Here is a 26,989-nt window from a genome sequence, read left to right as displayed (position 1 = left end):
TGTGGGCTTGGGGTTTGCGATCAAACGAACCAGACTGTCAATTAGCCAGTGTCAAGGTTTTTTAGGGACTTTCCTCTGGCGAAATAAAATCCAGCCATCCATTGCGGCTTGCAGTTCAGCTGTGCCACATAGGCAGGGAAGGTTGTCTCTGCCCAATCAGAACCTTCGAGTGCAGTCTCGTGAGAAATAGCGGCTTCGATATTAGTCGCTGGCTGCCTTTTGCCTTTCGCGGGCACGACCATTATCATAGCAGTAATTATTATGTTGCTAAATTTGTCACCCGAGCTTCTGTGCATCGTTTTGTGTGTACGGAAGCTGTTACGGTGAATTTAGGAATGGGTACCAGTCACTGACATTGCCAAATAATTATCACACTATTAACGTGGGTGCGAGCGGACCAGCATAGCGAGCGGACCACCCCAAATTCCCATACAAATAGCACTTTTTAACCCCCGTGCAAACACCACGAAAAACAGATAAAAACAGCTGTCATTTCATTCTCTTTTTATTTATAAAAGAGCTAGCCCAATGCCTATTTTTTTTTTGGCCCTGTATACATATGATTATTTGGGGATTCTAGCATCTGTACAGTGCGAATTAGAAATTTATCAACTTCTTCTTACGTAGTTAGTAAACAATACCCAAAATTCTAGGATTACATTCGAAGTCATACAAGAAATATTGCTGTATAATTTCATTGCTTTTTATCCCAAAATGGCTACTTTGCAGGGGGGTTGCGAAGTGCCCTTTTGTATGGAATTTTGCGGTGGCTAGCTCGGTGGTGTGGCTAGCTCGTATGTGAAGTACGTTACAGTATTGTCGGCTACCTACGGTGCGTTCTGTTTAGCGACGCCGTGTGGGCTGGTTTTGTCCAATGCGTCGTGGACATAAGTGCGGGCATGCGGCAGAGCATGTCGCAGTGAAATATTTCGCGCAAATATGTTACTAGTGGGGCTAACTTTTATGGCAAATAAGAGGCCACCAGCATGCGACAGACTAGGAACAGAACATGGCTGAAAGGCATCCAGGCGCGCTGTCTCACTTGTTGGCAGGCCTTGGTTGGTAGGAATCCCGTCAAGAATGTGATGGGCCTTCCTATACGTTAATCGGGAGGTATCCCGGCATGAGCAGCGGAAGGAGAAATTGATATATTGGACATACTACGTAGTATCTGACCAGCTGCGTCGAGACAATTTCACTCCGGCCTTCAATTGGCCCTATCATATAGCTGGCAATACTGAGCTGCAAGCCTCGTAATGTAGTGTGACACATTACCTAGGTTTCCGCCTTCGTCAGCAGACAGATAAGCCCGTCTACCAGTCCCTCTGGTGATCAGGGACATTGACCTGTATTGAAGTCGCTGGTCTCAAGAGAGGGGATTCCTTCCGATCAAAACGAGCGCACCTCTCAGCACCTATAAAATGTATGTTCCCAAAGCAAAGATTTCATAAAGCGTTTCTCGGGAAACTAATTTACTAGGAAAGGCAAGTTAAGCCCGCCCTGCCACCATCTCCACAAGCGATGTCGAGCGACCAGATCTTTGAGTACATTACCGACATCGACGCCCTCTCCAAAAAGCTCGTTGGTGTATTCAACTCCATCAAAGATCTTGGTGGTCTGCCGGAAGTGTTCCAGGAAGTAGGAAACTGCCTTCTAATCGTCCGGAACGCGCTACAAGCCGCCGAAACCCAGGCGCATAATGTAGAGGCTGACAAAGAAGCCGAAGCTTTGGAGGATTCGTTGAGGAGCTGCAAGGAGAAAGCCGAGCAACTGCTGGAAATCGTTAAATGTATTAAGGAGAATAAGGCTAAGTCGCCCAAGGCTGCTTACCAAGAGCGGGTGGTTCAGCTGGGCAAGGCAAGCCGGGTCGAGACCTTGCTGGACAATATCCTAAAGGACCTGCAGGTCTTAGCAGCACACAGGGCGTTTAAGGCAGCACTTGAGACACAAGCTGAAGCCTTGGATGAAGGCCGAAAGAAGCTGGAGCAAGTGGCCCGAGAGAAACCATCGGTTCCTGACTCTATGTTCGAGGAGCCATCCGGCACTACCAACATCAACTACGGCAGAGATCAGATTACCAATACGGTGAGAGGCACGCAGAACAATGTCAAGGGCCATCAATTTAATGCCAATGGTAATCAGAGCTTTGGTAGGATCCCCGAGGCTCCAACCCAGGAGCCTTCCGAGTCTGCCAAGTCTTCCGAGGGTAACTAGCGATGGACTAATATTATCACTGTTAGATGTAACCAGCGGTATTCACCACAGTAGTTAGTGCTAATAATCACACTTCGGAAGAAATGCGCGAGTTGCCTAACATTGTGAAAAAAAAAAAAAGATATTGGACAGGTGAATATTGTCAATAGGCCTGGTATGTTCTGAAACCGTAATAAAGGAGTGCATGTCTCTAGGTATGGCACATTAATAATGGCTGACGCTCAGTGCATCAGGCTTCCCCATCGACGAAAGTAAGTTGCGCCGCAAGCCCATAAAAACATGGTCGTACGGCCGACTTTTTTCCCCGATTGACGCCGTGAGCACAGGTCGGACGAACTTCGACACATTCATGAACATCTTGCCCTTAACCGATCCTCAAGAAGACATCGTCAAGATCGGGGACCGTAGAGCGCCTGACACCTGTGAATGGCTCACGAGTCTGAAGATATATGAGGAGTGGGCTGGACTGAATGATCGTCATCCTCTCTGGCTTGTCGGTCCCCCTGGCGTCGGGAAGACTATGCTCTCTTGTTTCCTGCTGGAAAAGCTGATGGCGAACCCAAAGTGCAACATCCTGGCGTTTTACTTCTGTGACAACAACGATTCAAGACGAAATACTGCTACAGCCATCCTGCGAGGACTCCTCTTCCAGCTGATAAAAGCCGAGCCGTCCTTCTTCTTCGAAAAGGTTAAATTTCAATACGGACGGCATGGCCAGAAATTCTTTGACGACACCGATGCACTATGGTCGGCTTTATTGTTCATTCTGAAGCGGCGCGACACCGGCCAGATCTATCTTCTTTTAGATGCTCTTGATGAGTGCGAGGAGCCTTCGCTGTCGACGTTTCTTGCACACCTTGCAAGGACATTTGGAGATAAGACGGCGACTGAGCATTTGAATGCACAGCTTCTCATAACCAGCCGGCCGGAGGATACCATCAACAGACGTCTACGTACGATCACCAGATACGTGTATATTGGCTCTGATCAAGTGAAGCCTGATCTTGACAGATACATCGACTGGAAAGTAGAGGGCATTAAAGGTTCCCAGAACGTACAGGATCTAGTCCGCGACAATCTGAAGAAGAAGGCTGATGGCACATTTCTTTGGGTTCACTTGATTATGCACGATCTCGAAGGAGAGGACTTCGGTGCTGATGAAGAGCGCGCCACCACAGCGCTGAAGTTATTGCCCCAAGGCTTACCCGAAGTGTACGACCAGATTCTCCGCAAAGTTAAGCAGCGCGACCAAGGACGAGCTAAATTCGTCCTTCAGTTTATCGTTGCGGCACGACGACATCTCACAGTCGATGAACTTGATATGGCATATGCCATACACACTATGGCACGCGATAGCGACCATGTGCCGGTCCGCCAAGACATACGACCGAACATCTACGATTGCTGCGAGCCCATTATTACCTTCAACGTGAAAACAAACACCGTCAGTCTCGTGCATCAATCTGCGAAGGAATTTCTTTTGAAACTCGACCACGTCTACAGATTTGTACCTGCTCCCTTGCCTACCCAATATTTCTTAAGTGTCTTGCCCATTCCCTTCATTGTTTGGGCTGGCCGGCACATCACGTTTGTGACTTTGTCCATTTCCACAATCCTCTTATTTTGGGCTTGGCCGTCCAGAGCCTCCATACGGCCATCTCACGGCATCCTCAGTCATGTGAACACCGGCGAGCCTTGGTACCGGGTTAAACTAGACGAAGCTAATGTTCTTATTTTCAAAATTTGCTGGAGATACCTCGGGGTGCGGGAGTTTGAAGGGGGGGCCAAGATAATACAATGCAATCCAGAGCGTGTATTGAATCCAGTGACTCAGCCTGATGAGCTTTTGGAAAAGTACTGCTTCCTCGGATACGGGACTAACGAATGGCTGGAGCACGCCGATGCAGCCCGTCGGGCCCTGATTGTAAATCCCACGTGGGTTAGGGATAATGTTGACCAGATGCCAACAATGAGGGATTATTGGCTTCTCATGGCAGCCCAGAGGGGGGACCGGTCGGTGATGCTGATGCTGGTGGAAAATGGAGCTTACATTGGCGCGAAAGACTGTAACGAACGCACGGCGCTGCACTTGGCGGCCATGTCTGGATACCAGGCCGTGGTGCGAGAGCTCCTGGAGAAAGGAGCCGATGTCGCCGCGAAGAGCAGCAAAGGATGGACTGCGCTGCACCTGGCGGCCATCAATGGACATGAGGCGGTGGTGCGAGTGCTACTAGATAATGGAGCCGACACTACCGTAGAAGATAATAGCAGACGAACGGCACTGGACTGGGCGATCCGTGGGGATCATGAGGCAGTGGCACAAGCGCTCTTGGAAAGGGATGGCGGCGTGACCATAAAGGGTGGCGACGCAAAGATGGTGCGGTTGCTGTTCGATGTAATTGAGAGAGGGAAGGAGGAACTGGTGCAAATGCTCCTGGAGAATGGAGCCGATGTCACCGCGAAGGACAACGATGGATGGACAGCGCTGCACTTGGCGGTCGCGTTAGGGCACGAGGGGGTGGTGCGAGTGCTCCTGGAGAATGGAGCCGACGTTACCGCGAAGCATAACGATGGATGGACAGCGCTGCACTTGGCGGCCATGGTAGGGCACGATGGGGTGGTGCGAGCGTTCCTGGAGAATGGAGCCGATGTCACCGCCAAGGACGACGACGGACGCACGGCACTGCGCTTCGCGGCCGCGACTGGGCACGAGGGGGTGGTGCGAGAGCTCCTGGAGAATGGAGCCGATGTCACCGCCAAGAGCAACGACGGACTGACAGCGCTGCAGGGTGCGGCTAGGATAGGACATAAGGAGGTAGTACAAGTGCTTCTAGAGAATGGAGCCGACGTCGCCGCGAAGGACAACGACGAATGGACAGCGCTGCACTTGGCGGCCATGGTAGGGCACGAGGGGGTGGTGCAAGTGCTCCTGAAGAATGGAGCCGATGTCACCGCGAAGGACGACGACGGACGCACGGCACTGCAATCGGCGGCCATGTTTGGACACGAGGGGGTGCTGCGAATGCTCCTGGAGAACCGAGCCGATGTCGACGCGAAGAGCCACCACGGATGGACAGCGCTGCACTGGGCGGCCGCGACTGGGCACATCATGGCGGTGCGAGTGCTCCTGGAGAATGAAGCTAATGTTGCCACGAAGGATAATACCGGATGGACAGCCCTATGTCTAACTCCTGCGAATGATCAGGAGGGTATACGGCGGCTGTTAAGGGGTGTGACTGATGCAGGAGACCGGGAGTTAGTTCCCGACCAGGAGCAAGGGCCATTGTTGAATCAGCAAGATGCCACCCAAGGCGATGGCATTTGTCAACTGGCAGCGAAGGATGTAGCACAACAACTGTTAAGAAGGGTGGCCAACTCCACTAGGAAAATGGGCACAACCATAGAACTGACGGAGTTGCTGATCCATGCAGCTCTAACTGCGAACGAGGCGTGGGTGCGAGCACTCCTGGAGCTAGGAGCCGATGTCACCGGGAAGGACGACGACGAAGAGACGGCGTTGCATGTTGCAGCTAGGATGGGACATGAGGTGGTTGTGCGAGTGCTTCTAGAGAATGGAGCCGATGTCTCCGCGAAGAGCAACGATGGACGCACGGCGTTGCACATAGCAGCTAAGTATGGATATGAGGGGGTGTTGCGAGTGCTTCTTGAGAATGGAGCCGGTGTCTCCGCGAAGAGCAACGATAGACGCACGGCGTTGCATATAGCAGCTACGTATGGATATGAGGGGGCGGTGCGAGTGCTTCTAGAGAATGGAGCAGACGTTGCCGAGACGTGCGCCAAAGGACAGACTGCGCTACACCTATCGGCCAGCAATGGACGCGAAGGGGTGACGCGAGTGCTTCTGGAGAAGGGAGCCAACGTCGCCATGAAGGACGACGACGGAGAGACGGCGCGGTCCTTGGCAGTCTTCGGAGGGTATAAAGCGCTGGAGCGGCTGCTAGACCAACCACAAAGATAGGTCCTAAATGTTGCGTCTTGCTGGCAGAACAGCCATTAGAAGGTTTATCAGCGAATATCCCGAAGGCTTCAACAGGAAATTGTCGCAGCCATCCAGAAGACGTCGGAGGATGCAGCACCTACCAGGCGGTCGTGGGCAAAATCTAGAGCAGGATGGAAAGTTGTTAGACGAGCTGTAGTCTATGGAAGGGCCCCCTCGCCAAGAGGACGATGCTTATAAGGGGGCTCGTGGATCTGAGGAGGATGTTAAAGACCAAAACAACAGACCAGATGCGTACAAAATCGACCCCCGTGAAGTTGCAGCGCATATTTTAGCCCAATAATTGAGCGAGCTGCGAAGCATCATGTATTGCTATATGGCTTGCGCACGATCAGCAACCATGGAAGAGCCGTGTTGATTGGATGAATGGCTCACCCGAGGGCGGCTTCACATCTAGGAAGTGGATGTATGGGAGAGGCAGCATCGTTGGTGTTCTGAGCCCTGAGATGCTAGAGGAGGAGCTCCAGCCTGGACAAGATGTCCTAGTCGTGCTTGCCGACGAGTTCGGCTTCCCTCAGGGGATAGTCAGTCAGTCAGTAAAAAGTTAGGCAAGTAGTTATAATTCAATTCAATCACTTATTTCCTTTGGCTTGTACTCGAGCAAAGCTATCACCGTCTGTGTACAATTTTGCGCCTCTTTCACTTGTCTGTCATATTTAGAGAGCATGGCCACCAGGCTCACCTACACTTGCCTTGAGTTACACCAGTAACTCCACAGTTTTATCATTGTGGATGAGAGCAACGGGTATTGAGTGGAAAGGAGCGCGATGGGGACCGTCGCAAATACGGGATTGTGCTCTAAGCTTGACTCATAGTCAAGGCGTCCAGTACATGGCAGTGGTGCTCCGGAGTAAATATACCAGGGTGACTCAGACGAACTTCCTAGGAAGTTAAGCTTACAAAATGGTGAGCCTGTCCTAAGAATTCCTTTGTATTGTAGAAAGCCCTCTGTAAGTGTGAGATAACCACATATGGGGTATTTCTATTATGCAAAGCTAAGTGTACCAAAATAAATTCGCGACTGCTAGGCTGAACAACTGGAGGCCAGCTTCTTAAATGTACCCCGAGCTTTGGAACCGTAGCAGTTCCTTCGATTCGCGTAGAGCGTTACAACATTCTTAAACATGACATTCACTTCGATATACTATTCTGATGATATGCCAGGATCATAGCTAGTGGAAGAAACGTTGTCGTGCTAGTGGGATACGGCTGATGATAGGCCTACAGAGTCAGGCACGACGACTTGGAGAGGTCTCATTTTGCGGGTTGTCGTTTCACGAGAATATGTTGCTGGATAAATCAGAGTGTTGCCGTGCTTAGTGCACTTAAAACTGCGATAAAAATACATGCTTGGGAGTATATGGTAAAAGGCCATGTGATGCAGGCCAGATGGATTTCTAAGAAAGTCCAGTGGCTGTGGTGATGGCCGAACATGCATTGGCCGTCGGGATGGATTAATGATGCGTTGTAATACAGTATTGATTGCACACCATTTGCGTCTTGATCTGCTGCTTGGGCCTCGCTGTGTGGCAGATTTTCCAAGTAATTTCCCATTCCATGTGGCAGAGTTGCTTTGTTAGATACACAAGCGGTGTGAGGACGATTGCTGCACCGCTGGGTCCAGAATCGGACCTTCGATGCTCCCAGGATGTCGGAGAATAACGGAATATCTGACGCACTGTGCTGCTCCATGACCCGTGTTGTTGACTGAAATGGAGAGTCAACGTTTTGGATCATGATTACGGAAGCAAAACGGAGTGGAAGCATAAAATTATGAAATACTAGCCAAGAAGTCAGCTCAGGCGTAACTCCATCATGACGCCGAAACAGGATTAGCGACGCCACCGCAGCTCAGGGTAAAAGCGGCGCTGCTCAGGCACTAGTTGGTTCAAAACTCGCGACCAACAAATTCACATTTGTGGTTATTGGTTGTATCCCCACTCCGACTGTTACGCAAACCTTGCTGGTGGTGTTATATCACACCTGACAGACCTGTTTTGTGACCAAATAAAATTGTGGCAGATACTTTGATGTGCCGTTCTCTCACATGCTGTTAGACCTATTAGCCACAAAGGCTCTGGTCCAGGTGCGTGGCAAGTCTGCCCTGCAGCGAAGAAACTGGCTTGGTGTGTTGGGCATGTTTCAACTTTGCTTGTCTACCCTTTCCACTTACTTTTCTGGCGGCTTTCAATTCGTTTGTTGAAAGTAAAGCAATATGCGTTTTCTATGTCTGCACGGTCGCGGTACAAATGCCGAGGTTAGTAACCACTTTCGGATGAGCTTCTACTGATGTTGACAATTCACTAGATCTTCAAACAACAAACAGGCAAGCACAGATTTAGGGTCAACGGGTAACATTGAATAACGTGCTGTAGCACGAATTCGCGGCGCCATTGGACAAGAGAATGAATTTGTCTTCATAAACGGCAATTTTGTAGTAGACATCGATGATAATCCATGTGAGATGAGCAATTCACTTATTTCGTACACCGTCAACGAATCTTCATTTGTTTTCCGGGTAAGGTACTCGCTAACATCGGGGCGTTTATCACTCTCCTTCCACAGCCCTGCAAATGCTGCTACAGCAAAGTGGAGGTGAAAGCCTAGCATATTCGCCCAACGGGATGGACACGGACGCCAACACGGCTCGGCGTCTTTACAGAGAGCTTCAGGCCTTCATCTGTGCACATGGGCCATTTGATGGCCTCATAGGGTTTTCCGAGGGTGCAACCGTGGCGGTATCGTTAATGGCTGAGGATCGTCGACGGGGTTTTGCAGGTTTCAAATGCGCCATTCTCTTTTGTGCGACGGACATGTGCCGCATAGCTGATCTTGAGTTGGTTACACCGAAAATTACACCTTTCGGCAGCGAAACAGATCTTGTTGTGGTTGACGTACCTACCGCTCATATATGGTCAAACTGCGATGAGTTTATCGACAGCGCCATGCCGGAGCGGGTGGCATCGCTTTGCAATAAAAACACGAGAGAAGTTTACATTCATGATTTGGGACATGACATTCCGGGCTCACTTTCCGATAGACACGTCAACGAGGTGGTTCGAATAATTGAGCGTGTGATTGAGAAGGCAAAAGACTTCTAGCACAGGCCCGTTATCTGAGCTTGTCTGTCATTGTTGGTAGTGCCCGTACTTTTACAATGATGGTGTAATATCTTGCCCTTGCTTTCACCGCTTCCTACAATGTTAAATGTGTCTCATTTCTTGGCTTTCTTATCTCTACGCGGGCAAAATTTGCTTTCTCTTCCACATCAGCAAGGCCGCAAATATTTGAGCTGCTCCGAAACCACATAAAAGAAACATCTGGGAGTTGTATCCATCGGAGAGAACCATCCTCACATCGTCTCGCAACTCCGATAGAAGTTGGTGCTGGGCACTGGTAGCGACGAAGTTCCCTGGGTCTGAAAATCCTAATTGTTTTAAGCGATTTATGACGTGGCCATTGAAGATAGATACTCCAATGGCGATAGCGAGAGCACTTCCTAGGGCACGGAATTGATGTGAGATTCCTAGTCCCACGGCTTTGAGAGCATGTTAGATGCATCATGGCGGGCTCAATTTTCGGGGGGGGGGGGGGGGGGGGATGTGTTCTCACCATGATCACGCTTTTCTGCGGCAAATGGAACAGCGGCGAATAATGACAGATAGCTTATCCCGCATCCTACTCCAGCAATGACTTCATATCCATAAAGCTGCGGTGGTATATCGGCAGCGGCATCGATAGTCCCCAGTAAGGCATAACCCGCAACTTGTAATAACGCACCAGCAATAATAACATACACCAGTGGCGTCTTGAATATACTATATGCTCGAGCAATCAACATCCCGCCAACGGTACTGGCTCCGCCGAAGGGAAGAAGACGAGCGCCAGCACCGACCGCGTCGAGGTCGTTGACAAGCTGGAAACGCTGCGGTAGCTGAAATGATGTAACGCCAACTGTTCCGCCGACCAGGAAGAGTCCTCTTATATCAATATCAATCGTCAGTTTGATGACAATTCGCGCACGAACAAGAGCAAGGGGATAGGGGATGACATACAGCAATGTGCCGAGCATCTCGCGGCGAACAATGAACCGCCATGGTAAAACAGGCTCCCGGGGGCCATTCTGCGCGGCTACTCTCCGTTCCCAGAGCAATAGCAACGCACAGAGAAGAAGTGAAGCGATGATTAAGGCGATGAAATAAGCCGAGTCCCATGAGAATTGACTGTTGACCTCTTGAAACGCAGAAGCGAAGGCGAGAGTCGATAACAACAGTAGGGTACACCCGAGCAGGTCAATTCTCGTCCGCATTTCAGAAAAGCTGGCCATTTGCGGCTTTACAGCTTTGTGATGATGAGGATATCCGTTTGGAATGCCAATCATGGCGATGACCATGGCAAATACCCCAATTGGAACGTTGAACAGGAATATCCATCGCCAGGTTGTGTGCTGGCAAATGCCGCCGCCGATTATTGGACCCAAGACTGTGGCAACAACGAAGGAAATGCTTGAATATGATGCCATCTTCGTGATTTCCGAAGCCGGAACGATTTGGATGAGCATGATGCTACCTAGGGCATAACTGCCGCCGCCGCCGATGCCTTGAAAGGCTCGGAAAACAATGCTGTAAAGCAGAGAGCAATATAAGTAGATGTTGCAGAGATAGTCTGAAAGAGGGATGGTGACAACGTACAGCTGATCTATTGTGTTGGCAGCCGCGCAAGCGCCCGAGAACGCGGTGAAGAAGAAAATGCATGATATGAATACCAGCTTGCGGCCAAGAATATCACTCAGCTTTGAATTGATCACAACGAAGCCTGCGAAAATGTAACGCGGTTAGCCCATAACAAGCTCAACATAATTGGGAACAGAACAAAGTGAGACCTGCTAACAAAGCCTAGCAAATAGGCAGACATGACCCAGCCTGCCCTCGCGAAACCACCGATATCCTGCGTAATGTTCACAATGGAAGTGGTCACGATGCTAATCTCTACCTGTACAATGAAGTACACAATTGAGATGAGAATAGCCACCACCCAGAGCCGCCAGCCATGGAGATGGCCGCTAGTATCCTCCTCCTCGCCCGGAACTTGGTAGTTTGATTCCGGCTTTCCATCACACTGCCTATCTTTGTCTTCCATCAGCGAGCCTGGAGAGCCAGACTTCGGCATTGAGTTGCTTTCGTGACTCATGCCAACATTTGGGACGTGCGCAATAACGAACAGTTTGGCGAATATAGGATTAACAGAAAAAGATATTAGCGTTTATTACATTACCGAGAGACAATATTAGGCATGTGAATGCAGTTACTGAATACGGAACATGCATAGCTATAGGGAACAGGCGAGCGAGCCATGCCCGAAACCCGCAGATGTTGATATGCAAAACGCATTGTGTTGTCGGTAAAAGCCGTTGCAATTGACATAGCTACCGTTGATAAAGACGGCTTGTGACTGAAATGCAACTTGAATGAGTTCGTGCAATCAAGAGTTGGCGGCAGAGAAGAGTTTGGGGGCTAAACACGGCGCGGGATGAGCCCCCCGCGCAAGTTTAACCCACAATATGCAACCTCATTCTGCAGTAGAACGTCGGGATGCAGTGAGGTTCTAGAAAGGAAATGGCCGAGAATTGATCCACTTTCCAACCATGGTACGGTTTTGGATTGATGTGGTATACTCCGAATTCCGTAGTAAGTGGTCTGATCTTGTTGGTTGCGCTGCGAATTAAATTGTCATGCTAGCAGACCCAGGGCTGAACCCCGTAAGAAAGCCGAGCTAGAAAAAGAACACAGTTCAATGTACGGAATGCAATGTCTCTTCTGTCTGCTTACTTGCACAAAGTGTGAGTTAAGAGCCAGGATCAAGGCTTATAAACTACTGCCCCAAACATCCCAGTACCCTCCGTCGTGTTACGGAGCCGGGATGCCCCGGGAACAGATGTGCAGATGCATTGTGAAATGGCTTGCATTACGCCAGACTTGTTCAACCTCCCACCTTCATCAAGAATTGCACAACAGCTAGGGTCCAACAGAGAGGGTCGTAATTATGTGATGAGTCAAATGGCTGCTACTGGGTGGGAAGAAGAACCTCCAATAATACCACTCTGCTTTCCATCAACGCACCAATCATGCGGAAGAGGAGCCCGGGAAGCATTGACTGCTAGTTGTGCCGATATCTGAAGCTGAATGTTGTCAACCAACAAATGCAACCCTGAGATGATACTCCCTACGGAGCCCGCCACGCAACCAGCAAGGCTAGATCTTGGCATGCTAGTACCAGACAACATGTCCGCTACATTGTTGCCTGTTGTCGGCCAAATGCCTCTTCCGGCACACACCATCAAAAACCACTCTTTTCCGTATGCCGAGTAGTATTGACAGAGCAAGGCTTATTCGACAATACGTGTGCCGAGGCAGAAGCAAACAAGAAGCCTCAAGTCTTTGGCTCTTTAGTCAAACTACGATTCTACCTGCGTGAGCGTCTGTCAATTTCCAGAATAGGAAAGCGTTTATCATGTCTCAGAAGAACCAGGCCCCTAGCGCCGATTTAGCTTTGAGCTTACTTTGTCTTTCACCTGGGGAAGAAATGCTTTCCCCTGGCTAGGTCCTACTGACTAAGTAAGACGGGGTTAGAAGAGTCTTGACCTTGGCAGCAAGACAGGTGGCACATGGGGATCCTATCCACCCGGCCGGTCCCTGAGTTGTCTTATGTATTAGCTGTCGGCCACTTCGTACAGCGGATGTGGGCACCTCCATTCTCAGACAAAGCCCAAAGTCGTGCAATGAGGTCAAGCAGAGTCTTAACCCGTTGATAATGGACACTTTAAAACGTGTCGACGGGACTAAAGGTGGGCTAAATCCGTGACGACACACTGTGACGTCCCAGGATGAAGCCAAAATTACAACAGTCTATATAGTTCTAGCGAGCCTAACCGTACGGGTCAATAAAAATAGGTGATGTATTTCACACGATCATATCAATACATAGTCATAGTACAGTAGCCACTCACTCCTCGCGCATTGCTTCCTCAAGCTCGTCGATGAAGTGTCCTCGCCTACGGAATGCCAAGTATGGACCATCGTGAACAGCCGCAAACCAATCTTCTGTCTCGTGCTCCGGGATCAAACTTTGGCCATCTGGTGCTGGATGCAGAAGTTCCCCAACTTGCCCTAGCTTCCCAGGTGCCTTCTCGAAGTCAAAGAACCAGAACGTGCGGGCAATAGCGATCATGATTTCCATCCACGCCATGGCTTTACCAGGGCATGCACGATCACCAGTCGCAAAGGGGATATGTGCCAAACGCATCATTTTCCGCGCTGCTTTTAGCTCCTCGTCTTCGGTACCATCTGCAGACTCAAGCCATCGCTCCGGTCGATAGACGAAAGGATCTTCAAATATACTTTCGTTATGGAATAGGGCGTAGAGACTGACACCAACTTGGGTGCCTTGAGGGATGATGTTCCCGTCAACTATAAAAGGCTTGCCACTGTTATCGGCAGGATCCAGTTGACGCCAGAGAATAGATAGTACTGGCGGCGAACAGCGAAGGCTTTCGTCGACACATGACCGTAAATATTTGCATTTGGCTAGTTTTGGTCCTTGTTGGATCTCCTCGGCTGAAGAGAAGTTTGATCGTACCTCTTCAGCTAGGCGTGTGTAGGTGTCCGGATATCTTGAAAGGTAGAAAAAGGTGCTGGCTATGGTTGCTGCAGTTGTCAATCCACCTATATAGAAATGAATGGTTCAGTGTTTGTCTTTATGAAAGGCCAATCCGTGGGAGAAGCATACCAGCAGCCAAGAAATTAGTCCCATGCGGCCACATCTCGCTAGTGAGGAAGTGATCTCCCAGTTTAATCTCATCAATAACGACGGAGTAGAAGTCGTGATATGCGTGTCTATCCAAGGCCTCCCGTGCCCTTACCATGTTTTTGATTGCCACCATTAGCTTCATTGTTTCCTTATACTTGATTGCCATCATAATCAGATTGTAGATTCGCAAGGGGGTGAATTGCATCATGGCGTTGACCCTCCAGCTCCATTTCTGAAGAGTAATTGGAAAGAATCGATTAGTCTCCCGCGTTTGAGTGTTTAGTGGGTGGCCGAATGCAAGATCTCCAGCAATATCAGTAGCAAGATATGTAGACATATCCGATACGTTAACGGAGGCAGAACTCTGCGACGCGCCGTTGAGTATCTGGAGAAACTCATTGATCCGCTTTATGACTTTCGGCTGGAAGATGCGCATAGATCGTTCATTAAGCACAGCTCCGATCACTTTACTCTTCTTCTTGTGATCTTCCCTATTCGTAGTCATCAATAGAGTGCGGTGTTTGGCCATGAACATGCCGTGATTGTACGGCTCGCCTTTGGCCACCCGAGGATTTAAATAGATGTCTAATGTGCGGAATGAGTACATGATACTTTATCTCGTGACGCATGGGTAACTACCTTGCACAGCTCTCGCAGAGTTGAAGATGAGCTTGTTGGGACCGAGGCGGACAACATCGCCTACGCCAAGTATTTTTAGTTGCAAACCACCCAAGTCTTTGTTATAAGCCCACAGCGCATACCGTATTTCTTCATATGCTCATACGTGACAAGGTGAAGAGATTTTCTGTAAGCAAAGTAGCCACTGTAGGCATCGGTAACCTTGGCCAGAAATGGGCCGGGAAACCGTCTCAAAGGGTGAAATGCTACCGAATAGCTAATGAAGGATACAAGCTATCATTTTTTGAGCAATGGTTCGGAAATGCTAGAGCAAGAGAGGCTCACTAGAAGGCCAACGAGATATAACAAGTACATGGCTGCTGGCGATGCAAAATGTACATACGACATGATTAATAAGTTGTGTGAACTTCTTTATCGACAGAAGGGGATACCATAGCCTTGTGATGTGCAGTGTAAAGGCCCTGATGAAGTCAACGTTGAAGGTTTTGGGGGAATAAAACGCGAAGCATTAACCTTTAGTTCGGTCGGGTCTGGGATGGAACCATTCTACATTCGTTGACGAGGGCAATCATATGACGATCCTTTGCTCACACCTACTCGCGACCAACGGATTAGATTACTTACCTAGGTAGTTGGCCATCGCCACGTTGTCCACACGGCATGCCTGCGCCCAACTGGGACATGGACATGGTCAGCACGGACGAGCATGAAGTCAAGCCTTGCAGCAGGGCGATCCAGACACCCAATCAGCCAATGTCAGCGTCTCAGTTACATTACAGGGAGGTATTGAAGTAGACGACCACGTGTATTCGATCGCTAACGAGGCCCCTCGCTCTGGCACATGAAACCTGGTGGTAGCTAGCACGAAGACAGGGAACTTTCAATGCGTTTTCGTGTTGGGCGATGCTTAAAATTTTGCTACGTCTGTCCGTCACGCTGTCAAAACGGCGACTTCCAAACTGAGACACGAATGATGCTCTTGACGACAAGTAGTAGGATAACTAGTTCTCAATACCTATCTACTAGATCATCCAAGCAGCCTTTCACCTTAGACACAAAAACATCACTTTTCCGGGTGTATTAATAACAATGAATCTAATCAGCGCGCGATCTCCCATGGATGTTGTTTGGAGACAAGCGAGAGTTGAGACCCAGCATTTGCCAACTCGTGATGTGATTCAATGTCGACACGACGGACAATAACACCTCGATTGTGCCCATGTGTTCTCTCCGGTAACCTCTGGCTTTCTAATTCATCCAAATGAACTTCTGAGCCGGTGTCAAAACCCTCACCGACCTTAGAATCATAGCGTTTCGAATTTTCAAACGGCGTAGAGGATCCATTGCTACCCTTTCTCGAAAACTTTCTGGAAAAGTTGATGGATGTGATTGAACGTAGCGAATACATGACGCCGCGTCCAATCAAGCTCTCTGTGAAGCCCTTTGGGATGGCAGGCATACCTGAGGCACTGGCGTTAGAACAGTTTGCTTCACCCAGCTTGTTATTCAAGTTATTCAAGAACGTACAGAAAATGAGAATAACAAATGTTCCCTCTGCTATACTCAGAAGGAATATTTTTGAGATCTGAAATATTGTATCTCCGTCCCCAGCATACTTCAGGGGGTGAATAAGAATTATACGACCAACAGCACAGAGGCAAGTTCTGGCAAATATCCTTGTTAGTCAAGCATTCGACCAAAAGCACCGAGGTGGGCTATCAGGAAGACAAACATAATACCAACCGAGAAAATGGCTGAAATGCCAATTTTTCTCTCTCGCGACATTTGCAATGTCCAAATTACTTTCTGAGGTAACAAAAGAATGAAGAGATCAGCAACGAGGTTAAAATATGCGGAGCACAGATCCAAAGCCCGTTTGTTGATGCAGTGCCCGTCAACCCACGGCTCCCAGAGAGAATGGACTGGCCAACAAGAGAACAGTGCAGCAATAGTGAGACTCGTATAGAGAAGAATATTGACGACAAGGACGATGTTACTAGCCCAGAAGAAACCGTTTCGGACACCATTTGGATTGAAGATGCGATCTGTAATAATACGTTAGCTGGGAGTTTGCCAAAGGCTTGGAGGAGACGGCCGGGTTTGACCTATGGCCGTCTTCACTTACTCCATTCGAGCAAAATGGCGACTTTGGCAAATAATGTCAGAACACCGTAAGATACCGTTATGGACAAGGCGGCCTGTTCTCAGTAAGCTCAGAATACAAAGTGCAGAATGCCACATGGTATACTATCTCACCTGGAGGACAACTTGAAATTCCTTGAACCGAACATCCCATTGGTGTACCAAAAACCCACCATAATGTATGCAGATGAAGTAGCTCGCAGCCGCACCAATATACCCCAACTATAATCTGAGCGTTAGGAACTGCGAGTAGTACGCATGGTGACAGAGGTAAGAGCGGAGTATTACATACAAAAGCCAGTAAACCGAGAGCTGTGGTATTGTAAGCATTATTAGTAATGTACACAAAGACAATCAGCAGTTATTGATGACGAAACGTACAGTCACACACCCTCCATTTCCTCAATACCCTAATTTGGCAGTGAAGACGAAGCATGAAGGCGATGGAAGCAACGGCAACACAAATTGCACCAAAGACTATCCCCGTAGTGTTGTGATTTGATGGATTGTTGAGGTTCGGCGCTACGCCTGGTGGAGGAGCCATTGCTGGACCATTGAGGATTTGCTGCTGCACCCGCGGCGGGAGGTCGGGGAATTTTTTGAGGCGATCTGACATGATTGCCGTAACGAGTTGTATGAGATCGGCTTTCAACAGTGTTCAATCTTAGCGAAAACCAAAACAAAAACAAGAGTACTGAACGTAAATGGTAGAACCAGTCGACACATAAGCGTCCGGCAGACTTCAAATCTCATGTTGACACCAAGATGGGATTATATTACCCGGTGCGGATATGAACTACCTTACTTCATACAGATTATTTCGCTTCCAAGACTAACCACGGGCATCATGGCACCACCACAATACGAAATGAAGCAGAGAGGATGCGAAATTGGTAATGGGTGGTAAGCGGATGAACCGTCGGCAAGTATCTTTAGGCACACACACTACTATGTGCCGTCACATTGCATCCCATACCCGGATGCGGATGTAGTTACATGCTTCTAGAGCCTTATGCGCTATTATGAGGTGGCAACGCCTGCAGACACCGTCCTCGCATGACAAGTGGAGTGGGCGGTTAGAAATTTCGCATCGTGATCCGCCCTGCTCATACCCCTGGTGCGGGATTGCATCTTAAACGGAGAATATATCCACTTAGACGCCTTTGTAACCTGAGTATCTAGCGAAGTTTCTCAACTCTGCCGTCTTACTCCTTACGAAAACGGGAGCAGGGGGATGGGGACGGGACAGCATCAGCATTCGTGCCGTGGCTATGCAGACAACACGCATGTTCATGTTGCCCTCCTAGTTCGTACGTAACTCTAGGGATGCATGCAACCTTGTGGAGACACCATCAGCCATGTTGGATGCATCCGAAGCGATGGTGATAGAAAAAGGTCTAGATAAGTGTTTTGGGGGCCGTATCGGTGGGGGCTAAGAAGATGTCACCCTTGCCAGGCTCAAAAAACCTTGGCACGATGGAGCAAGTAAAGAGTTTGTGAGGCGGGATGAATGTGTTTTTGCTTTTGCAAGTAACTGAAGAATATTGTGAGTCAAATGTCACGTCTTAATATTGCTGCATTTAGTGGCTGAGGAGAACGACCATATACAAGCTAGTGGAGTTTATACAAGATTTTCGAGTGTTAGAGTGACTGCAAATAATAGGCAGTGTAACTGTGATAGAGTAAGATCTGTTAGGTGAGTTGTCAGATCTTATACTCACAACCCAAAGTGAGGCGTGCTGGAAACGACATAATATGTACATTGGGCAGAGAATGTTAGGATACCCAACTAATGAGTTACGTTTTTATCTACCTAGGTAGTTACAGCTGCATTCTAGCGTCTACTCCTTCTTTAATTGTCCATTTTCGCCTACTCGACTTCCCATCACTACCACAACATCCCTTACGCGCCTTCCATATCTGGCACTCTCTAGAACTACAGTCATTCTTATCCACCTCCATCAATCATCCCCTCCAACATCATGGAGCCATTTGCAATCGTAGGGTTCGCGTTCAAATTAGCTCAGGATGCCGTGGACGAGTCAAGCCTCTGGGAAGTCCTGGAGAATGGCAAGAATCTCATGACCAAGTGGCCAGAAGATCGTGCTACTATTGATACCTACCATGATGGAGGATCCAAGAAGACTGCAACGATTCACACTCAAGGTGCTCACTTTTGCAATGGCGACCTTGCCTCCTTTGACGCTCCATTCTTCTCCATTAACCCCCAAGAGGCAGCGGTGATGGATCCCCAACAGCGATGGGCACTGCAAACGGTGTATCATGCTTTTGAGAACGCCGGTATACCGATTGAATCTGTCAAAGGATCACGTACGGCTGTCTTTGGCGCGTGCTCAGATGACTATAGTCGCATGCTCACCAAGGACGTGGACTCGGCGCCGCGTCTGGTACTAACCGGTACTGAAGCGTCCGTCTTAGTAGGCAAGATTAGTTGGTACTTCAATCTGGCCGGTCCTTGTCTACATATCAACACTGCATGCTCCAGCAGCCTCACAGCTTTGGATTATGCGTGCAAGTCTATGCAGAGCGGTGATGCATCGGCGGTAAGCGCAATTCCACGAGTAAACCCCTTACTATAGAAGAAAAAGACTCTTTGACGGGGTGGAGGCTAACAATTGCATGCAACATAGGCTGTTGTGTTGGGTTCCAATTTGATGCTCAACCCAGATGCGGCAACTCTGTTGTCCAATCTGAATTTTCTGTCCCCTGATGGACTTTGCTACACGTTTGACCACAGGGCCAACGGTTACGCGCGTGGAGAGGGTATTCTAGCCATGATAGTAAAGCCCATGGCAGATGCATTGCGAGATGGCAATGTTATCCGTGCCGTTATACGGGCAACAGGAGCTAACCAAGACGGCCGGACGCCTAGTCTCACACAGCCTAGTGCTGAAGCCCAGGAGAAGTTGATCCGTCATGTTTATCAAAAGGCGGGATTAGGACTCCAAGATACACGGTATCTCGAGGCCCACGGCACCGGTACGCCCACCGGAGATCCGATCGAAGCAAAGGCCATAGGTCGGGTATTCCGGACCCATCGCTCGCCTCAAGATCCTCTCTACTTGGGGTCAATCAAAGGGAATATTGGACATGTTGAAGCTGGCAGTGGCCTTGCTGGTACTATCAGGGCTATTCTGGCTCTGGAAAAGGGGGTGATTCCCCCTCAGGCGCTCTTTGAGGACATGAATTCTTCTATTGATGCCGAATTCTTCAACATCAAGGTGCCGAAAGCCTGCGTCCCTTGGCCCACAGCAGGCGTTCGGCGTGCCTCAGTTAATTCATTTAGCCTGGGAGGTTCCAATGCGCACATTATCCTTGATGACGCCCATCATTATCTCCTCAACAAGGGGTTGACGGGATATCACAACTGCACAATGCTTCCGGATGATTCGACTGCCGTAGCTATAAACGGCACGACTTATTCGTCAAGTGAGCATCCCGAGCAACAGCCTTCAACTACCTTGAGTAATGGCGTATCCCGGACAAGTCCAGACGCAGCTCGTACCTTGTCAGGCTCTAGTCCACTCCTGATGGTCTGGTCTGGTGCAGACTCCGGTGCTATAGATCGTTTAACCATAGTCTACGAGCCGTACCTGCAAAACAAGATCCGCGGCTCATCTCGAAAACTCAACCAACTAGCATACACTCTCTCTAATCGGCGAAGCCGCCTGCCATGGAGGTCTTTTACACTTCTTAGCGCCGACCAAATCGCTTCAGGAGAAGGATTAGTGCCGCTGCCCAAAGCAAAACCCGTCAGGTCAGCAAACTACGCGCCAGTCATTGCATTCGCATTCACTGGTCAAGGAGCTCAATACGCCGCCATGGGTCTGGAACTCTTACAATACAAGATCTTCGCCGACACTTTGCAGCGCGTCGACAGTGTCTTTGCTTCCTTTGGGTCTACATGGTCGGTGCTTGATGTGATGCGTGATGAGAATAAGATCCATTCGCCTCAGTTTAGTCAGCCCCTTTGCACAGCCCTTCAAATTGCTTTAGTAGAGCTTCTCAAAAGTGTTTGCGTGGCTCCCTCTGCAGTTCTTGGGCACTCCTCGGGAGAAATTGCTGCAGCATATGCTATTGGTGCGCTGTCACTAGAATCGGCATGTAAAGTCGCGTATTATCGAGGAATAGTTGCCAAAAAGCTGAAGGACTCTGTCGCCGCCAGGCCTGGGGCCATGATGTCAGTTAACCTGCCCAGAGATGAGGTAAGGAGCTATCTCTACAAAGTTGGTGGCGACAAGATGGTAGTATCAGTTCATCTAGCCTGTATTAACAGCATTTCCAATTGCACATTATCAGGCGACGAAAAAGACATTGATCAACTCAAGCAACGATTAGACCAGGACGAGATTTTCGCTCAAAAGATCAACACTGGCGTTGCGTACCACTCTCCTGCAATGAAAGCAGCTGCTTCAGAGTACCACGAGCTCCTTGGTGGGCTAGAATCCGGCACGAAACTGAGCCGTGGTTCAATGATATCATCGGTGACCAGACGGTTGATAACCAAGGTTTCGATGCTTGCAACGGCCCAATATTGGGTTGACAACCTGCTATCGCCGGTTCAATTTGCCGACGCACTGCAGAGCTTGGACAGTAGAGAGAACTTAGGCGTCGGTTTTGAAAGGATTACTGATATTTTGGAAATTGGGCCGCATTCCGCGCTACGACGACCCATACAGGACACTCTGCAACATTTGGCTGATGTGGGTGTGAATGCCAAGGGCAAGAGTACGAAACCTGAGGGAGTATTACGATATCACTCTGTTCTTCAACGGTCAAAGCCATCACTGATTACCTTCCTCGAGCTGTTGGGCAATCTCTTCTGCATTGGCTATCCAGTGTCCATCGAAGAAGGCAACGGCCACCATGGCGACAAATGCCCGCCTCCGTTGGTGGATTGCCCAAAGTATCCATTTGATCTATCAAGAAGATACTGGCATAATTCAAGGCTAGACAAGGGTATGAGGTTTCGTCCTGTTGCTAAGGGCGTTATGCTTGGTAAACGATCTCACGACTGGAATAACCTCCGGCCATCGTTCCGCAATTGGCTCAGCTTGGACACTATGCCATGGCTAGAGGATCATGTTATTAGCACTAAGACTATCTGTCCGGGTACGGGAATGCTAGTGATGGCTATGGAAGGGGTAAAGCACTTGATCGAGTCCAACAAGGTCGCAAAGTCTATCTCAGCCTTTCTCTTCCCAGAAGCTCACTTTCTCCGACCGATTCCTATCCCCGAGAATGCCAAAACGCCAGTTGAGATATTATTGTCTTTGCGACCGAGACAGGAGACTTTTGAAAAGGAGATAGCCTTCTTTGAAAGTTCCATCTTCGCTCACGACGGAGACAGTTGGACTGAATGCTTTCAAGCCACGATCCAGGTACAATATGAGCAGGGGGTGACTCAAGTCGATGGCGGTAAAGAGCATCAAGCGGAGACGGATAAATATTTGAAGCTGCAGCATGAAGCTGCCAACTGTTGTGACAAGAAAATCGACTACAAAACCTTCTACCAATCCCTACGTGATCACGGCATGGCATATGGTCCGTCTTTCAGCATCCTACGAGACATTCGTTGGGATGGCCAACACATCTCACAAGCATGTATTGCTCACGATTTAATGCTGGACGCCGGGGATGCTAGTCCGGTGCACCCAGCACCTCTAGATGCGATGATGCACGTTACACTTGCGCAGGTATCGAAGGGCATGTCTGACTCGGCAGCGACATTTGTGCCTCGAGATGTTTACAACCTTTGGCTGTCTACAAAACGGTGGAAACAAGGACATGGTTCAGTACGGGCGACCTCTAAAATTCACTCCAACAAGACAGCGGGCTTGGAAGGGAACATTTTTGTCTGTGATGAGGAAGATACTCTCTTGTTGTCTGCGGAGCGTGTTGTCATGGCGTGTGTATCGCTTGATGATGATGGTCTGCGTGATAACCAGGGACCTAACCTTATATACAACATTGACAGAAAGCCGCTCTTAAGCCAACTTGAAGGACATGACTTGCAAAGGCTGTGTGCGCCACGACCCATCTCACTAACTGATATCGAGCAGCAATGGTCTAATAGACTCGAGACCGCTCTACGCCACTCTGCTGAAGACGCTCTTGGCTGCCTCTCAAGCTTAAACTTCGACACTTCTACCTTGCCGAATCATCTCAAAACATTCATCCAAGCGCTTAAAAGTAGATATAGAGATGGAAGACAGCATGACAAAGAAGAGATTCGGCAAGAACTAGCAAGATGCGTCGAATTCAATCCCGGCTGGGATCTCTACGCAGAAGCTGGTCGTCACTTGGAGAGTCTGCTTCGAAATGAGACGGAACCCTTGGAGCTTCTAACGTCATCTGAGGTCGCCAACCGGTCTTATCCTCTGCTATTCAGCAAACTAGCCGACGATCGTCTGCGCAACTTCCTAGATCTAGCGTCTCACGAGAAGCCCGGTCTGCGTATCCTTGAGATTGGGTCCGGCACTGGTGGTCTAACAACATCTGTTTTGTCAATATTGCGGGACCTCGAAAAGTCCACGGGGTCCATTCACTTCGCAGAGTACATCTACACAGATATCTCTCCAGCCTTTTTTGAGGCGGCTCGGACTACTTTTGCGCAAGTTGCAGACAGGATCGTCTTCCAAAAGCTTGACATTGAAAAGTCTCCTGAAACTCAGGGCTTCGAGACAGGTTCATACGACATAATTCTTGCAGGCTCCGTTCTCCATGCGACGTCTCGCCTAGAGGTATCCATCAGTAACGTCAGGGCACTCTTGAAACCCGGTGGATACTTTGTTAATCTGGAAATCACGCAGGTTAACCTTGCCAAGGCTCTTGTAAGCTTTGGCTCCCTGCCTGGCTGGTGGCTATCTACGGAAGACTGGCGGAAAGATGGACCACTTGTGCCGAAAGAAACATGGGATAGATTGGCGAGAGATACTGGCTTCACTGGAGTAGAAGCAAGTTGGGAAGACGGAGAAGGAGTTTGTCTCATGATTACTACCGCAGTAGAGAAGGAGACTTCAGCAGAGATGCCTATCCAACCCGCCGTCCGGAACCAAGGCTCTCTAATTCTCGTCGTCGACACCAATGCGCCGGATTTGCAGACAACACTAGCTGCTAGCCTACTCCAAGAACAAGGACAAAATACGAGAGTTGTACAGCTGAATCAAGTGCACGAGAATACCTGGCAACATGATGACGTGATCATCTCGCTTCTTGATGTGGGGAAATCATTTCTGCTAGCAATTTCCGAGCAAGAGTTCGATGCCCTGCGAACTCTGATTTCAAAGGCACAAAATCTACTATGGGTAGCACTCCCTGATCTTTTAGTCGAAGAGGATGCAGGAGACCCAAGACCTCATATGGCTTTGGGCTTCCTTCGCTCCATGCGGTACGAGGAGCCAACAAAGGAGCTTGTCAGTCTCATGGCTGGTCAGCGAACTTTACTAACCGTTGATGCCGCTGAAGCTCATATACGAAACGTGCTCCGGATATGTTTTCAAGATGGCCTCGCTTCACTGGAAAACGAGTTCTTCATCCAAGATGGCCTTCTAAGCGTAGAGCGACTAATCTACGCCGCCGATCAGGATGACGATAGACGATTGCGGATTTATCCCACGCTACAGAAGGATCAGATCTTGAGACATGATCCTCCTACTGTTCTGTCTGTGGGAACTCCTGGCATGCTTGATACCCTTAGACTCGCCGAGGCACAGCTACCAGATAAGCTTGATCCAGAGGCGGTAGAGATCGAGTGCCGAGCTTGGCCTGTGTCTTTCCGTGATGTAATGATTGCGCTTAGTCGTTATGGAGACGCCAGCGACACCAGTGGAATGGGCTGGGAGCTTTCTGGAGTCGTATCACGAGTCGGTTCCAAAGTTTCCGAGCTCCAGCCAGGCGATCGCGTTTGTGGTGCTGCCATAGCGAGCAGACAGTAGTTCAAGTGCCTGTTGACATGGTGTTCAAGATCCCCGACGACATGTCCTTCGCCAGGTCTGTCGCCGCACTGAATCCCCTCATGACAGCCTATCACGGGTTGATCAACCTAGCCAGGTTAAAGAGGGGCGACAAAGTTCTCATCCACGCCGCTGCAGGTAGCACAGGGCAAATGGCCATTTGCGTTGCCCAGCAGGTTGGTGCCGAGATATTTGCAACGGTAGGGTTCGATGAAAAGAAACAGCTGTTAGTGGATGAGTTTGGAATACCGGCCAGCAATATCTTTTATAGTCGTGATACGTCCTTCCAAAAGGGTATTATGCGGGAGACGGGCGGCCGTGGTGTGGATGTGGTTTTGAACTCACTGTCTGGAGACAAACTCAAAGCATCGTGGGCCTGCATTGCCCCTTTTGGAAGATTCATTGAAATTGGCAAGGCGGATATTGGCTCCAACTCTTCTCTCCCAATGGCTCATTTTGCTAGGAACGTTACCTTTGCTGCTGTGGATTTGGTGCACATGGCAGCTCGTGATCCTCAAGGCACGAAAGATCTGATGCGAACCTGTCTTGCCATGTTGTTTGAGAGCAATATTGGCCAGTACCCGAAGCCTGTGCATCTTTTCCCTGTCGCAGAGGCAGAGAAGGCGTTTAGGTTTATCCAGAGCGGCAAGAATACTGGACGTACTGTCATCACCCTGGAACCGAATGACAAAATTTCTGTAAGTACTCCGGCGATGGCACTCTGCAAGCTTATTTTTCGAGACTTAATATACTGACCATAGCTGTTAGAAATACATAACTAAAAGATCTACTTGGCGCTTTCCCAGTCAAGCTACCTATGTAATAGTGGGTGGCTTAGGCGGGATTGGTCGGTCCATTCTCTCCTGGATGGTTCAGAAAGGGGCAAGATATTTTGTTATCCCGTCACGCTCAGGAGTAAAATCACAGGCCGTTGCGGAATTTGTTGCTCGTCTCGAACAAAAAGGCGTGACTCTCATTACATCTTGCTGCGATGTCAGCTCCAGTGATCAGCTTGCAGCCCTCCTGCAGGCATGTAAGGACATGCCTCCTATAAGGGGCTGTATCAATGCTGCAATGGCTCTTCAAGACGCAATGTTCTATAACATGACGCACTCGCAATGGAAAATTTCAATCCAATCCAAGGTAGCCTCGTCTTGGAATCTTCATCAACAGCTACCCGCAGACTTGGACTTTTTCATTCTCCTGTCGTCTGCCGCCAGCATTTACGGAGCCATAGGTCAGAGTAACTACGCTGCCGCTTGCGCAGGTCAGGATTCCATCGCCCGTCATCGCTCCTCCATGGGTGGCAAGGCCATGAGTATTAACCTTGGATTAATACGGAACGTTGGAGCTATGGTCGATCATGAAGACTTCCAGGTCAGTTCTGACAAATATCGCGATGCCAAGGCAGTTTATGAAAGAGACATTCTTGCTGTCATGGACTACTACTGCGATCCTTTAACCCTCACCGGGAAAGAAACACATACCCAGGTCCTTGTGGGTGGTGCGACTCCTTCAGATACACATATCGACACCGTTCTTCCCCCTCATATCGACGGGCGACCGTTTTACAGCGGGTTTCCCAGAATTACCAAGGAAGGACAGCAGCGAAATCAGCGCAACGGAGCTAATGACCAGACTGCATTACTATTCCAGCAGGCTACGTCGCCTACTGATCGAGCTGCGGTGGCGATGGGCGCAATTATCGACAAGTTGGCACACGCTTTGTGTATTACGAGTGACGAAATCGATGCTCGAAATCCACTATCGGATTATGGCGTTGACTCTCTCATGGCGGTTGAGCTAAGACACTGGTTCCGGAGGGACTTCAAAGCCGATGTTGCCGTCTTCGATATTATGGGGAATAATGTCTCAATTAGAAATGTCGCGGAACTGATTGCCAGAGTCGCGGAGTAGTCGCCACAGAGTTCTTAGATCAACGAGGTTGTGCGCACGGTTAACTCAGTAGAGTTGTGCGGCTAGAAGACATAAAAAAAGGGAACTGTGGCAGAACCCAGTGGAAGGCATTACATTAAGCCAAACTATAGATACCTACTGTGTATAGAGTATAGGACGTTTGGGTGACCAGTATCCACATCACCCTGGTATCGCTATCAGCAGAAAATGGATGAACAGCTGCAAGTAAGGCCTAGAGCTCTCACCTCTTTAAATGGTTATTAAGTCTCTTTGGCTT

At 49.2% G+C, this 26,989-nt stretch overlaps 6 protein-coding genes across 6 annotated transcripts; 3 read left to right on the top strand and 3 right to left on the bottom strand.

Moving 5' to 3' along the window:
- Window positions 1–1,521: 1,521 nt before the first annotated feature.
- On the top strand, window positions 1,522–6,193 carry VFPPC_10584 (ankyrin repeat domain-containing protein; the record flags this gene model as incomplete). Its single annotated transcript, XM_018288925.1, has 3 exons — window positions 1,522–2,206; window positions 2,448–2,465; window positions 2,541–6,193. The coding sequence occupies 3 exons, from the start codon at window positions 1,522–1,524 to the stop codon at window positions 6,191–6,193; spliced, it is 4,356 nt and encodes a 1,451-aa protein (XP_018138058.1).
- Window positions 6,194–8,458: 2,265 nt separating this feature from the next.
- Window positions 8,459–8,831, top strand: VFPPC_18216 (hypothetical protein; the record flags this gene model as incomplete). The annotated part of the gene is made up of 2 exons (XM_022429863.1): window positions 8,459–8,483; window positions 8,608–8,831. The coding sequence occupies 2 exons, from the start codon at window positions 8,459–8,461 to the stop codon at window positions 8,829–8,831; spliced, it is 249 nt and encodes an 82-aa protein (XP_022285096.1).
- A 637-nt stretch (window positions 8,832–9,468) lies between these two features.
- VFPPC_10582 (multidrug resistance protein fnx1) lies at window positions 9,469–11,401 on the bottom strand (the record flags this gene model as incomplete). The annotated part of the gene is made up of 3 exons (XM_022428717.1): window positions 9,469–9,770; window positions 9,845–11,047; window positions 11,170–11,401. 3 exons carry the CDS (start codon window positions 11,399–11,401, stop codon window positions 9,469–9,471), a joined length of 1,737 nt encoding a protein of 578 aa, XP_022284062.1.
- A 1,833-nt stretch (window positions 11,402–13,234) lies between these two features.
- On the bottom strand, window positions 13,235–15,064 carry VFPPC_10581 (cytochrome p450 protein; the record flags this gene model as incomplete). The annotated part of the gene is made up of 5 exons (XM_018288923.1): window positions 13,235–13,935; window positions 14,018–14,623; window positions 14,678–14,737; window positions 14,800–14,950; window positions 15,002–15,064. 5 exons carry the CDS (start codon window positions 15,062–15,064, stop codon window positions 13,235–13,237), a joined length of 1,581 nt encoding a protein of 526 aa, XP_018138055.1.
- Window positions 15,065–15,776: 712 nt separating this feature from the next.
- Window positions 15,777–17,435, bottom strand: VFPPC_10580 (hypothetical protein; the record flags this gene model as incomplete). Its single annotated transcript, XM_018288922.1, has 7 exons — window positions 15,777–16,138; window positions 16,205–16,341; window positions 16,410–16,722; window positions 16,803–16,875; window positions 16,934–17,041; window positions 17,112–17,131; window positions 17,201–17,435. The coding sequence occupies 7 exons, from the start codon at window positions 17,433–17,435 to the stop codon at window positions 15,777–15,779; spliced, it is 1,248 nt and encodes a 415-aa protein (XP_018138054.1).
- Window positions 17,436–18,801: 1,366 nt separating this feature from the next.
- On the top strand, window positions 18,802–26,712 carry VFPPC_10579 (polyketide synthase; the record flags this gene model as incomplete). Its single annotated transcript, XM_018288921.1, has 4 exons — window positions 18,802–19,383; window positions 19,471–24,744; window positions 24,807–25,493; window positions 25,564–26,712. 4 exons carry the CDS (start codon window positions 18,802–18,804, stop codon window positions 26,710–26,712), a joined length of 7,692 nt encoding a protein of 2,563 aa, XP_018138053.1.
- Window positions 26,713–26,989: the final 277 nt, after the last annotated feature.

This window comes from Pochonia chlamydosporia, assembly GCF_001653235.2.
Source record: "Pochonia chlamydosporia 170 chromosome Unknown PCv3seq00009, whole genome shotgun sequence".
NCBI lineage: Eukaryota > Fungi > Ascomycota > Sordariomycetes > Hypocreales > Clavicipitaceae > Pochonia > Pochonia chlamydosporia.
The sequence above is the reverse complement of the archived record's forward strand: the minus strand, read 5'-3'. Positions and strand labels throughout refer to the sequence as shown.